Genomic DNA, 13,271 nt, shown 5'->3' on the forward strand with positions numbered 1-13,271 from the left:
TTCCCATTTTGGGGGGACATTGAGGAATTACATGAGCAGTTTTGTTGGTAAAGTAACATGCTGTAGGTTTACTTGTGAAGACTTCCAAAAGGCAACCCCTTGTGAAAATACACAATGAGTACGCATAAACACAGCCATACTTCTGACATCTTCAACATATACTTTCACCAAATACATGGTAGAGTTTTCTGTTACTTACAAGCTTTCAACAAAGCCCCACCACATCCTGACAAGGAGCGAGGAATACAAAGAATCCACCCAAACAAAATGCTGTTCACCTTCAATAGCCTGTATATGATGCTGATCCACCAAGAAACATTGCTTTTGGCATAAGAATATAAATTAAATATTCCCTAAATATTCCCTATGTCAGGTTTAACACAGCTGTGTCATGGACTAATGTTACATTTCCAAAACATCCAGTCTGTACAAGAGTCATTGCTGGATTGTCATAGAAGACAACAACCTCACAAACAAGCACAGAAATCATGGCAGGCTTCTAACCACCACCACCACCATGCCAGGACAGATGCACAAACAGCAGAATAGTATTTGTTAATATGTAATCAATTAAATCAACAACCTTATAACATAAGCATATTCATTAATACACTTTTACAGGAAATTAATAGTTTGCAAGCCACACATTGACAGTTGCACTTGTCCTGACTCAAGAATTCTGGGATAAATACCAAATACTATGGAAGAAATTATCACCAAGAAAGGGGGGGGTGGTGGGAGAGAGGAGTGGAAAGAGATTCCTTAAGAAAATAACAAAAATCCAGTTCCCTGTATCTGTCAAATTTAATTACAGAGCAGGGGGAGATCACAACTCAGGGCCAATTTATAAATGCATCTGCCCAGAAAAGAAGCTGTACTTTGCTCAATTGGTCATCTCTTCACACAGGCATTAGCAGGCAGATTAAAAGCACCTTTTGCACTTCAAATCAGATAGCTTAGCTGTCTTGGTCCTAATCTCTCTATTCATAGTTCAGTGAATAATGAAGGGTACAAAGCTGAACATTCATAGTTGCTTCAACTAAAATGGAAACTGGGTGCAAGTCTGGCTGAAAATGTCATCTTTTGGGACTGCTTGCAAATAAATTTTACCCCCAATTTACTGCAGATGTGTTTGGTTCACACTTGAGCAGAATTTAGCCTCCCACAAATACTGAGCTGTGCAGTAGTTCAGTGGCAACCAGGCACCTGCTCACACTTTATTAGATGCCTACTCCTAATAACTACTCTAAAAACTACATGGAAACTACAGGAGGTCATCTTGCTACTCACAAGCTACCCGCTTTTGGTAAACTACAGTTTGCATAATTCATTAGAGCAAAAGCAAGCCTAAGCTTGCACATGTTTGGACATGTGTGAACAAGAATTTGTCCCCTGGGTGAAGGCAGAAGAAAAATACTGGACAGCTACTAAATGTAGCAATGAAATAGTTAAACAGGGGAGTTGGGTCACGTGGTAAACGAGAGCCACATTTAAAGTTCTGCTGAGAAAGAAGTGTGAAAATAGCTAACTGTTTCTGTTGCATGCTTTATGTCTCCAGGGGGTTCTACAGAAACAAATGCTGTAAGATGCATGAACATCTTCCTCATGCTGTCTAATATTTTCTAGAGCACATCATCATAGACCCACCTTCAGTACAATCATCTCAAGGAAGCAGAAGGACTCTTTTGCATAATTTCCTGGCAAAGTCCAAACACTTGATCAGGTTATGAGCACGTTTCAGAACAACTGGTTTTACCCTCTAGCTCCCTTACTTTATTGCATGGTGAGACAGCATTACAAGCAGCAAGTCAGAACTGCCATGTTCTGGAACTCATGGTAATTACACATAACATTGAATAAAATGATATAGACAGTTGGGAACAATAATATGGCACCACAGTTGCAGCACATTTTTTACATCTGGTTTGGAAAAAAATTGCCCTTGAAAGGTGCTATTTTGTTGGAAAGAAGATAAAGAAGCCAATGTTTTCTTCATTTGGAAACTGCTGTTTTCCTTAAAGGTGGGAGGGGAGGAAGGGGACCCTGCTCTAAAACTTAAGAGCTTTTCATAATTCAGAAGTGACTGACAATATTTTAAACATGTTTTCTGTCTTGTCAGTGCCACAGTATATATAAGACATTGCTAGGGATAACAGGAGAAACAAGGCAATTATACCACTAACTCAAGCCTCACATAGCAGGCTGCACTGCAGTTGAAGTCTTTTTATAGAAATAAATGCAGGGGACTGAAAAATACACATTGATAAAATCAGAACCACTTCACTTACATAGAAGGAGATGAACTCATGAACATATTATGGAAAAAGGTGCATCTACTAGCCCAGTGAAAGCTATCCAGAGACTCTTAACCTTTTATTCTAGTGGAATTTTCCTCATAGTTAGTTCTCACAGATCCCTTGGAAAGCATCCACACATTCCCAGCAGTCTATAAACCAACACCTGGGGGGAGAGGAGGGAGGAAGAAAAAAGACCCAGAAGTCAGTGTGCATGAACATCTAACTTTGCCTTCATGATGAGGGAGTCCCACAGTGAGAACACAGCGCAGCCTTCAGCAGTGACTGAAGTGGCCATGAGTTTTGGCTGCTTAGGCCTGACTGGTCATACTTTCAGGTTGGGGTTTTTTGATTGTTCGAATGACACTACCTCTGCTAAGAGGGTAATTCTGGCAAACCAGAAATGTACTTTGTTATCTGTGGGAATTTAAACGGGGCTTTTTTCCCCCACCTTACACTGAAAGTTTTTAAATTTTTTGCTCAGGAAGCATGTTCTGCCACTTACATCAGCTTCTTCTGATGAACCACTACCACGAGCCTAGAGTCTTTGAAGCCTGTAACTCATTGTAAGTCTTAGTTGGTTTAAAACCTAAAACAATGGTCTCCTATGGAAAAGAAGGTATTTCAGAAGAAAAAAAAATCATCTGGAGGAACTACATACCCTGTAGTAATGATGGGTCAGCAACAATGAGTAAGAAAGAGCAACATCCTCTTACAGGTCTACCATCAGAAAATGCTTGCACTGAAGATTCTTGAACTCACTGGGAAAAACTGGGTGAAGAGAAGGGAAGTCTCAAGACATCTACATACAGGAGAAAAAAAAATCTAAATACCAAAATGATTTAGTGCTATACTCTTACTATACCTGCAGGATAGAGACAGTGACCAGAAGCCTTTTAGGGACTATTATTTATTTCAAGAAAACACACAAGCAGATCAGATGCTAACATTTATTTTTATTTATAAAAAATTGTAGAATGTATTAAATACAAACATTTGGAAAAAGCAATCAAGGCTTCACTAAGATGCCCAGGAAGAGGAAGACAGAGAATCAAGAAGCTTACCAGATTTAGTTTTTAAACTAGCTGAAGTAATTACTATAATTTTTCACCAGCTTATTTATAGACAGTGACCATTATAGCAACCAATGTTATTACTGTCTTTTTGTTAAAAAAAACAGAGATATGATTTGCTGTATCTTCCCAATCAATCACAAAATGTAAGGAAGCAACTCTTTCCAGGTTAAAAATCAGGGTAATAAATACTAATGCATTTACCCATTACCTACATAGTATAACACTAAAGCATTTGCTTATAATCACACATGGATATCAAGTTTACAAAAAAATGATTATACATTTCAAATCTGGATATCCAATAAGGTATTACAAACTTTATACATTTTCCAGTGGACGTCAAAATGAGGACAATGTTTTGAAGTACAGAAACACAAAATAACTGAACACATCATCTACACTATATAGGCCAACTACTAAAATGTGGACTGGGATCTAGTCATATTCCAGATAGATAGCTGTAAAGTCCTACAAACTGCCAAGGAAAGGCTGGTTGGAAGACAGATCATGTCACATTCTTGGGCAATGTTAGCTACTCTCCTTTTTCTAGGAGACCAAGGGGAGAACTGTAGCTGCTGTTTCTTCTGCAGCTTAAGGTGCTAAAGGAGCAAACTCTACTTTCCTGCTCCCTACATAGACAAACCAGATGCAAATTTTCTTAGACTGCTGTTGCTCTTTTATCACTTTCAAATGTGGTACATACTATATACAGCCCACTAAACAAGATCTAGGAGCAAGTGACTACAGAAAATACCTTCTCTTGTCTTTTAAAAAAGAGAGAGAAGCACTTCTACTTGCTGACAATATGGCACCCCTCTGTCTTCCTGGCTTACCCTGTATATGCTCTCCAGTTGCAGCATAATGAACATTATTGATGTGGCTGTATAGCCTTAAAGCCCGTTTCTGGGAATGACTCTTTGGGGATTATCTAACTATTAAAAAAAAAAAAATCCAGTAGAGAACAATCCTAGACACATGAACATTAACAGATGTCTCCCATTCTGTCTTGTATTTGTCAGAATGGAAAAAAATAATTGCCAGCTTATTAGCACTCACAACATTACTACTGCAAGGACAGAAGAGGACTGACAAAAGTTACCGACTACCTACCAGCATCAGCAGTCAGCAACAGGATGGCCTGACTGTATACCTACAAGAGCATTGGCAGAATACTTCTAGCAGCTACCTTTTGGGCATGGGCTGAAATTACACCATGTACCCTATTATGAGGAGAGAGTTGAACAAGAGACCAACATCCTGAACTTGATGACACAGGATCCTGAATCCATGTGTCAGACCCTGTTACCGAAGAAAATATTTTCTACTGTGTCCATAAAAGCTAGTGACGTTCTGCTCAAAACACAGAGGGCACCGCCAATCTGGGCACTGCTGTGCTGAAACTCCTAAACAGCCAATTATTTTGCAGACCAACATCTTCGAGAGAGAGGGGGAAAAAAAAAAAAAAGGAAAAAAAAGCCAAATACTTCTCTTACCGAACAAGCACAGAGCATGTCTGCTGGATATCCCAAACAGGCAGTGATTCATTTAGCTATAAGCTTGGCAACAAACACAATGTAACTTCCAGCACCTTTCCCAAGTCCAATAGTATCCCTTACTGCAACACATACATAATTATCCTGCTCTCAACTGTGTTCAATACACTTAAAGCACTTAGTGCAATGAGAATTATGATGGAGCTGGGACTCAGATAAGTAGTAAGGCTAGTTCCACCCCATCCCTCCCTCTTTTTTTTCCTTTTGGCAGTAACAGATTTGTAAGATTCATATTTCACATGATATAAAATATATTTTAGAAGATTTTTAACAAGGTCAGGGCTTATTTGACCTGAAAAGCCTCTCATTGAAAGAATTCACTGTCATTCAAAGCAAGCAGGAAAAAATCACATGAAGAGGAATTTGGTAAAAGGGTGGGAGGTCAGAGTACCAAAGGTATTGAAAGAGATAACAACAGTCTATTTAGTGTGCTGACTGCCTCTCACTCTCAATACTCAGTTTTTAGCACTATATACACCATATATTTTAAAAAGTTAGATTTTTTTTTTTATTATTTATTAACATGGCTGTTTGGGAGATTTTCTTTTTGAATCTTTGAGAAAAATAAACCCTTCATCCTCTGAGTCAAAGACAAGAAACCAAGACTGTGGCATCAATGCTACTCTCCATTACACCATCAGAAATCAATACACTGCCCAGCATCTCTAATTTGAAGTTACAGTCTTAGAAACATAATACATTTAAGTCACTCAGTGGCTCCATTCCTGATATACACCATGTTACCAAGAGCAGAGTATGGCCCCTAGGTTTAACTTAGTTTAAAATATATTTTACAAATGAATTCCTATAAATCTGACCACAGCAAAACATATAGTGGTTTTAAAATGGCAGAAAGTTAAATTCAAACATCTGAATTTTTAAACTACTGAGAAATATGGGCAGTTTTAAAAGAAAACAATAAACTTCTCAAATACAGACATTTGTGAAATAATATACATGCACACACACGCACACACCCTCTCTCACACACACTTACTTCACTCAGAGTGAAATTAAGATTACACAAGGCAATTTTCAAGGTTGCATTTACAACCACAATGACAAGAACAGCATTTCTGAGGTAGCTAAAGTCAAAGAACAAACCACAGCACAAGCAAAGAAACAGGTGCTCACACTCACACCCAGCCCACTCTTTGGAGACACATTATCATGTGCACATGGGCATTTGTTGAAGAGGCATGTGTTCCACAGGGAATGAAGTTCAGTGGCACTGGAAACCTGAAAAACTTCTCTCCCGAGAAGTTTATGTTGGGAGACCAGATGCACAAACAAGTGGCCAGGGCTTAAATCAGTGCACATCAGCTGAGCTGTGCTAACAGTCTCGGTGCTCTCTGTCTGTGCCAGTTCTACCAACAGCTCTGTCTCACGTGCACTGAAGCAAATACAACTGTGGCAGTTGAAGATGTTATTACTCAGAGCTGTCTGTCCCACTTCTCCCCTAGATGCTACTGTTGGTAGAAAGGGACATGTACCCATATCTCACCGGCTGCAGTTCAGAGCATAGCAGGTACAAGCTCATCTCCAGGGTATTACTTGCCAATGGACGGTGAACTGGAGCAGCAGAGGCACAGACTTAAGTTACTTTCTTCAGGTACAATAACATCTTCATGAAGAGGGCAGAAATGTCAAACTGCCACAGCTTTAATCACCAGAGTTCATCTCTCAGAGCCCTTTGCTAGCCTACAACAAAAGGAGCTGAGCTAACCTCATGGCAAATGCCAGGCTACATGAGCATAAGGGGATAATAGCTGTGGCTGACAGACTGGCTCAGCCTCAGTAACTTGATCATGTTTCTGAGCACACATAGAGCTTGATGCCGCCCAAACTATAAAACTGTGTCAAATGCACTCATACACACACCTTTAATGTAGTATTGTCATCAAGAAGCTTTCTACAAATCAACTGTTTGCATGATTACTGCTGGGACTCTTGAAGGTGGGATGGAAGTTACGGTGAGATGTTTTTTAACAGGTAGAAGAAAAAAGAAATTCATCTTTTTACAATTAGGTCTCTGTTGTGTAGTTGTTGTATGAGAGGGACGGCACAGATGAGAAGTTGTTATTCCACTGTCTTCCCCCAGTACTCTGCTGCAACTCTGCCTGTTCTTTGTATTTGCTCAGAAGATTTTTGGCTTCTTGCAGATCCTGAGAAGAATTTTCTCCATATTCTTCTTTCAGCCACTGCCTGAACTGGAGAAATTGAACATACAAATATGACATGATGAAATAACAACATGACATTGATACAGAAATAATACTTCCTCCTGCTCTACAGAGACCCTATTCAAGACCCTATAAGAACAAAAGCAAGCTAAAGAAAAGCACTCCAAGTTTCTCAGGTCCTTCAATAGCAGCACAGAATACATCGGCACAGGGACACATAATTAGAGTCTTTGAGATACCTTACTTTCCTAAAATGGCACACTTGCATAAGAGTGTGGCTGGCTGGAGTAATATGGAGTAAGGAACACCCACTGGACAAGGACATCTTGGACTTAAAAGTGCCCTCCTCCAGTTCCATCTACAAATGAGATGCGTAAATGCTGCAAGCTCCTGCAATCAGCCAACTCGTCCAAGTCACAATGGGCTGCAAAAACTTCAGAAGGTTGAAGATCAGAAAGAGAACCACTCATATTGTCATTCCATCCTGAACCAATAAGCACCAGTAGTAAAATCTGCACTGTAGATATTGGGAAAGGTATCTTTTGGAGGAAAAAGGTCATGAGCTTTAAAAGCTATAAGATAAGACCCTATATATTATTGACATGAATGACTGAATATGATATATGGTAATAGCTATACCAGGGCCATTTGAAGTAAATGCCTAGGAAGGAATGCAATGGTAGGGCAAGCATACTGGGATGCTTTCCCTGGTCATGGTCCCAACTTCCAGCAATTCTCAGCTCAGACACTTTTGGAGGCTGAAGAAGTATCTTTGCGTTTCATAGCAATGAATAGATTTTTCTGCCATGAGATCACTTTCTGAATCCACGTATTGCATTAAATATGCACCTCCTTTTCTTTGATTGGGACCCACCACTTGATAGCTTCATCTCACATTATGGGGAAGAGTGGAAACCCCACCTGTTCACCTTCTTTATTCCACTCAACTTTTTAGACCTTTATCATGTTCTTCTCCATCATTTTTTTGCCAGCTGAAGAATTTTAGTCCATTTAGTCATTCCTGACAACCTTGTTGCTCTTCTCTGTAGAAGAAGCAAGTAGACACAGATCTCAACTGTTCTTTACCAGTGGGGATATCATTTTGTGGTAATATTTCCAGCCTCACCTTCTATAGCTTTGTTCTGGTTGGGGCTTATTATGAAAATTTTAATCCATAAAGAGCATTTACAGGGACACTGGGAGACAAGACCTCAGCATAGTTACTCCTTCCCCTGTCCATAAAAGATCATAAGGTCATAAGTCAAATCTGAAGCCTCAGGCTACCACATGGAAATTTGGATCTGGTGCAAAACATGTTATGATCTTAGGGACTAAATCCCTCCCTGTGAGATCAAAATCTATGGGATCTCATTCCAGAAATCCCACAGGGTGCCACACTACATAGGCATAACAAAACACCCATAGTGCTGCAATCAGAAAAAGTTCGTGTCCTTGGCAGGTGGCACAATTCCACTGAAATCAGGTGTGTAAACGGACACCTGCTAAGGATGTGGTTGTTATTAAGAGACAGTAGGAAACTACAGCCCAGCCAGTGACCACAGGTGGATATTTCTTTTTGCAACCTACTGCCTCCCCCTCAGTGAAAGAAGCAGAATGTCTCTCCATCGGGGATGAAAAAAAGAAAGAGACGTTACTGTCTTTATCAGGCTATTTGCATATAGCCTTAATTGTCATTGCTGTTAGCCCAGACCAATTAGAGTAGAAATGACTGTAAGGGAGGAAGGAGACAAGTCTGGAAAGTCCCCCTCTGACTTCTGTCTCTTAAAATCGGTTACTCTCCCATTTACACCAGTTCCAAACGATCCAGGAAACATTCAGTTAAGTATTTAAATTTAAAAAACACAAATATTTAGTTGCAAACTGCATCATGCAAAACAAATGGTAATTTCTAAACTCAGAGCTTTCTGCAGCAGGACCACAGGGAAGAAATACAAAAAGCTAATCTCCTTTGCTTCATTTATGTATTTTGCTTTCCAGATTTTGTTCGTCTCTTTTGTTGTTGTTGTTGATTCCTTAATAAGTACAATTCAGGAAAGCCAAGAGAACAGTAACATGCTGAGCAATGGAAAAATAGAGGAGACAGCCAGAGTAGGAAATTAAAATAAAAATTAATTTCTTCCCCCCCAAAAGAACCATCCTGTGTAAAAGACCTACTCCCTGTGGGTGCTCAGTTACTTCCACTTATGTTAGAAAACCACTTTATAGCCTTATCATTGTTCCCTCAATCTTTATATCCCTACAAAGCTCTTAAAGACCAGGAAAAAAACAGTCAGAGCTGAGACTGTCTTATACATCAAAATGTTTATTAAGGTCTCAGTCACAGAAGGTGCCAGTGGGGGGAAATGTAAGTCATAATGAGAACCTAGCTTAACTCCTGGACAGCGAGGGTTTCTGATTATGATCCACAAATCATTTCTTTCTTGCTTACTATTCCAAGTGGATGTGGAAAAAAAAATTATTTTTATGTAACTAGTACTTATAGGTTGGTCTTGCTGCTTCATTCTGCACTACTCATTCTTCAGTTTTTACCCTTCTAAAGGTGTCAGTCTTTTATGCATTATGCCTTCAGCCCACATGAGGGAATCACTGGGTTGAGAGCATAGATGAACAGAGGGAGGTATGTTTAGGTGTTGTGCTTTGTCTCTTCTCCCATCCAGCGTTCCCTGACATCTTCAGGTCCAGCTGCACCTCCCTAATGGAGCAGGCTTGCCCAAGAAATTGCTCCCTCAAAACAATGAAGGAGAGCCAGACAGACCACTCAGGCTTCAGGATAATGAAAAGCAACCCATGAACTGACTTGGGTTGTATTTCTCAGCTCTTTTGTTTGTAATTCATTTACCTGATCAACATCGTGTTTTTCAAACTCCTGTAGCTGCCTCTGGAAGCCCATGTTAGGATTGGCACACGATCTTGCTGCTCGGACAACAGACAGTGCATCTTCCCAACCAAAGTCTGTGATGGTCATGATGTAGGCAATGACCAATGTTACACTCCTGGAGACACCTGCAAGGCTGCATGACAAAGAAGGTGCAATAAATAGATGAAGTACAGCACTACTTCAATTAAAGTTAAAAGCATCACTTCCCAACACCACAGCAGGCTGCTGTGTTGCTTACCACCATGAAGAAATATTACTACATTTGAGTTGAGGTGGTTTTTGCTATTGTATTTTCAAATGCATCAGAATAAATGTACAAGATCAAGAAAGTGGCTTCTGAATGATAACTCATATCAGGCTGGTAAGGAAGGAAAAAGTATTAAGTCTTCATAGGAGGGGAGGACAGCACATGTGTTCTAAGTTAGATTTGATTTTTTATTAAGCTAGAAATAATTCACCCACATTTTTTTGCCTATACACATCAGAGCAGTGAAATAAGACTGTATTCTTCATCACCATGAATTTCATCTCCAATTTCATGGGGCTGAAATGAACTTTAACTGCATTGTTAAAGCACAGGACTCTGGATGTTTGAGTTCTTTTCCTCTTTCTACTATCCATGCACAGTGCAATTTCAGCTCTCCAGACTCCAGTTTCCCCACCTGAAATGCTAGGATAAAGTAAGCACCTTAAAGTGCTTACTTAAAGTAAGCAACTCTTACTGGTTTGACAGCTCTAGACAAAAAATTCCAGTTATTACTATTATGAGTGTAAAGAATGTGTTTGGAGTACATTTGTATCAGATATATCTTCCCCTGGCATTTCCAGAACATTTTATGCCTTTGAAGTGCTTTAGAAATATAAATAGGCTTTTTTAAAACACTCTCAAGACTCAGGCAAATTATCCCTGTTTTACACACACGGAGACTGGCTAAATGACTCGTCCACAGCCCTGTCATGAGTCAGCAGCAAACTGAGGATTCATGCTAAGGGCCTGCGTACAAGTTCAGTGTTCAAATCATGAGATGACTCTGACTCCACATAAAGATTCAGATATGTCACTTGGACATACAGCACAAGGACTACAACCAATAGCAAAGAGGAAGAAAAAACCCAGGGTGGGATTTCCTTTTCTATCCTTTAAGGTCCCAGAAGCATTTCTCCAATCAGGGACTTGCTATAAAAACTGCAACGTTTGAATGTTTCAGCAGTTCAAAGCATTAAAAAAAAAAAAAGTGTTCAGAAGAAAAATTTTAACAATTCTGAAGTCACCAAAATGGCTGTTATAGGAACTGATCTAAACTGATCATTATGATTATTGGAACCATCTTTGGAAGTACAGTGATTAACAATAATGGGAAATAAATAAGACATCTCTAGTCAGAGAGATTCTTGAAAAGACCTATCAAAAGGTTTGATCGGTGAGAAGATCAAGAATTCCTTGGGTTCCTTATATCCTCAAGCAGCTGCCCAAACCAGTGACTCAAGAGTCCTAGCTCTGTGAGGCTTTAATAGCACTTGTAAGTCTTTGGGACTCTTCAAATAAAGGGAACATTTCGGTCCAAGAGGATTTTGCTATAAAATGCAGATGAATGCTAACTTATCATTAAGATGGTGAATATCCAAATAAAGGCACAGAAACCCTTACAAAGTTTTTTTTAGCAAGTGATATACATACCAATGAACTAGGCAGCCTTCACCAGTAAGCCGGCATTCATGGATAAATTTGATGCTCTCTCTGAAATGCCTTGCCCTGAAAAAAGAAACAGAAGGGGAATACAGAAAGTGCTCTATTTAGTAAAATCACTACTTAGAAAAAGAGAAATGTATCTGAAAGCTCACTTAATGCTGTTTCTAGAATTTAGAACTGAATATGGGGCTTAAGAGGCAAAAGTTAGTGTCTGCCAATAAAAACCAAAACTGATTGGTATAGTTATTGTCCAAGCTACCTGAAGAAGAAACTGGTATCTTAGGCACTACAGTGTGATAAACATTAGCAAATGCTTTATTCTGATGACTAGCAAGTCTGTATTTTGGCTTGTGTCTCATCCCCTTTCTGACTAGTAACCTGGGCTGACATCTCCTTGAGTATGCTCAGACATCAGGTAAAACTTACTTATACCTGCTATCCAACCTTGGTTTGGAGGAGGAAATGAAGTCAAAAGCAACTCATGTACCAGGGCATGTGTAAATCTTATGTCTTTCTTCTTTGCAGCCTCAAATCTCTCCCTTTTGTCCCTGCTATGAAAAATTCTTGACCCAAATCCTGGTTACTTCAGCTTCTTCAGTCTCCTCCCCTCAGATCTCAGTACCTCCCAAACTTGCCTATACATCAACTATTTCTTGGCTTATTGCATCCGCTTCCTCAAATTCACCTAGCATTAGCTGCAAAATTCCTCTCCTAGATTTTTCAGATCTCAGTATAAGCTGTGCCCCTTCTGTCTGCCCTTATTTAGGGTATCAGTCAACCCCTGCTTCCAGCCTACTTCTTGTTAAGCAGTGTAGGAGAATATGTGCAGAAGATAAAGACTGAGTTTACCAGCCGTACAGCCACTCTCATTATCCTTTATATATGCCTCTTCATTTTAACTGGGGCAAATCTGAAGGAAAGGAACTGACAGCCTCCACTGGCAGCTAACTGCAAATGTCTCGGCAAATCTGCAACCTCACTTCTTTGCATCCCCACCCCAAGTCACTTGCCCTGCCTTTTCCTTTCAGGCTGCAAAGCCTTTGGGGCTGCCTGCAATTCATTACAGGTGCAAGCAGCACCTCACAGTTCAGTGGAACTGAAGTTCAGCTGTGGCCTTCGAGTACTCTTGCAATTTCATCAGTAGCAATGTGTGCAGCACATAGGCAGAGGAGAGAGCTCCTCATGAGGCACTCAGTCACAGACTTACCGGCAAAGATAAACCTGAAAGCATGCTGCACTCAACACCCATGAAACACAACGTCCTGTATTCAAGACGTTTCCCCTCTCTGAGTGAATATTATACCACAAGGGTTAAAAAAAAAAACAAGCAAACAAACAAAAAAAACCCCTCCAAACCCTCAGCCCCAACATGAGCAGCCACACAAAAATCAGGAATGCCCACATAAAAGGAAGCTTCCCTTCCTGCCCAGCAAGGCAGCTGTTGATACCATAAACACTCAGAGCTGGAGGAGGACATAGGTAATGCAATGGAGTGATGGAGCCTGTGGAACCTGCAAAGGCAATGGTGTCTAAGCTGATATATCCAAACAGAGGGAATCCAAAGCCCAGGACTCCC

At 40.0% G+C, this 13,271-nt stretch overlaps 1 protein-coding gene across 1 annotated transcript in view; it reads right to left on the bottom strand.

Moving 5' to 3' along the window:
- Positions 1 to 3,238: 3,238 nt before the first annotated feature.
- Positions 3,239 to 13,271, bottom strand: part of DUSP22 (dual specificity phosphatase 22) — a 43,667-nt gene continuing 33,634 nt past the window's right edge. Inside the window, exons 5-7 of the mRNA XM_013942063.2 lie at positions 11,684 to 11,758; positions 9,967 to 10,138; positions 3,239 to 7,133 (exon numbers count right to left, since the gene is read on the bottom strand). Coding sequence (XP_013797517.1) covers positions 6,948 to 7,133; positions 9,967 to 10,138; positions 11,684 to 11,758 — 433 coding nt within the window. The 3' untranslated portion in view covers positions 3,239 to 6,947. The remainder of the gene's footprint in view (positions 7,134 to 9,966; positions 10,139 to 11,683; positions 11,759 to 13,271) is intronic.

The sequence above is a fragment of the Apteryx mantelli genome, chromosome 2 (assembly GCF_036417845.1).
Source record: "Apteryx mantelli isolate bAptMan1 chromosome 2, bAptMan1.hap1, whole genome shotgun sequence".
Classification (NCBI taxonomy): Eukaryota; Metazoa; Chordata; class Aves; order Apterygiformes; family Apterygidae; genus Apteryx; species Apteryx mantelli.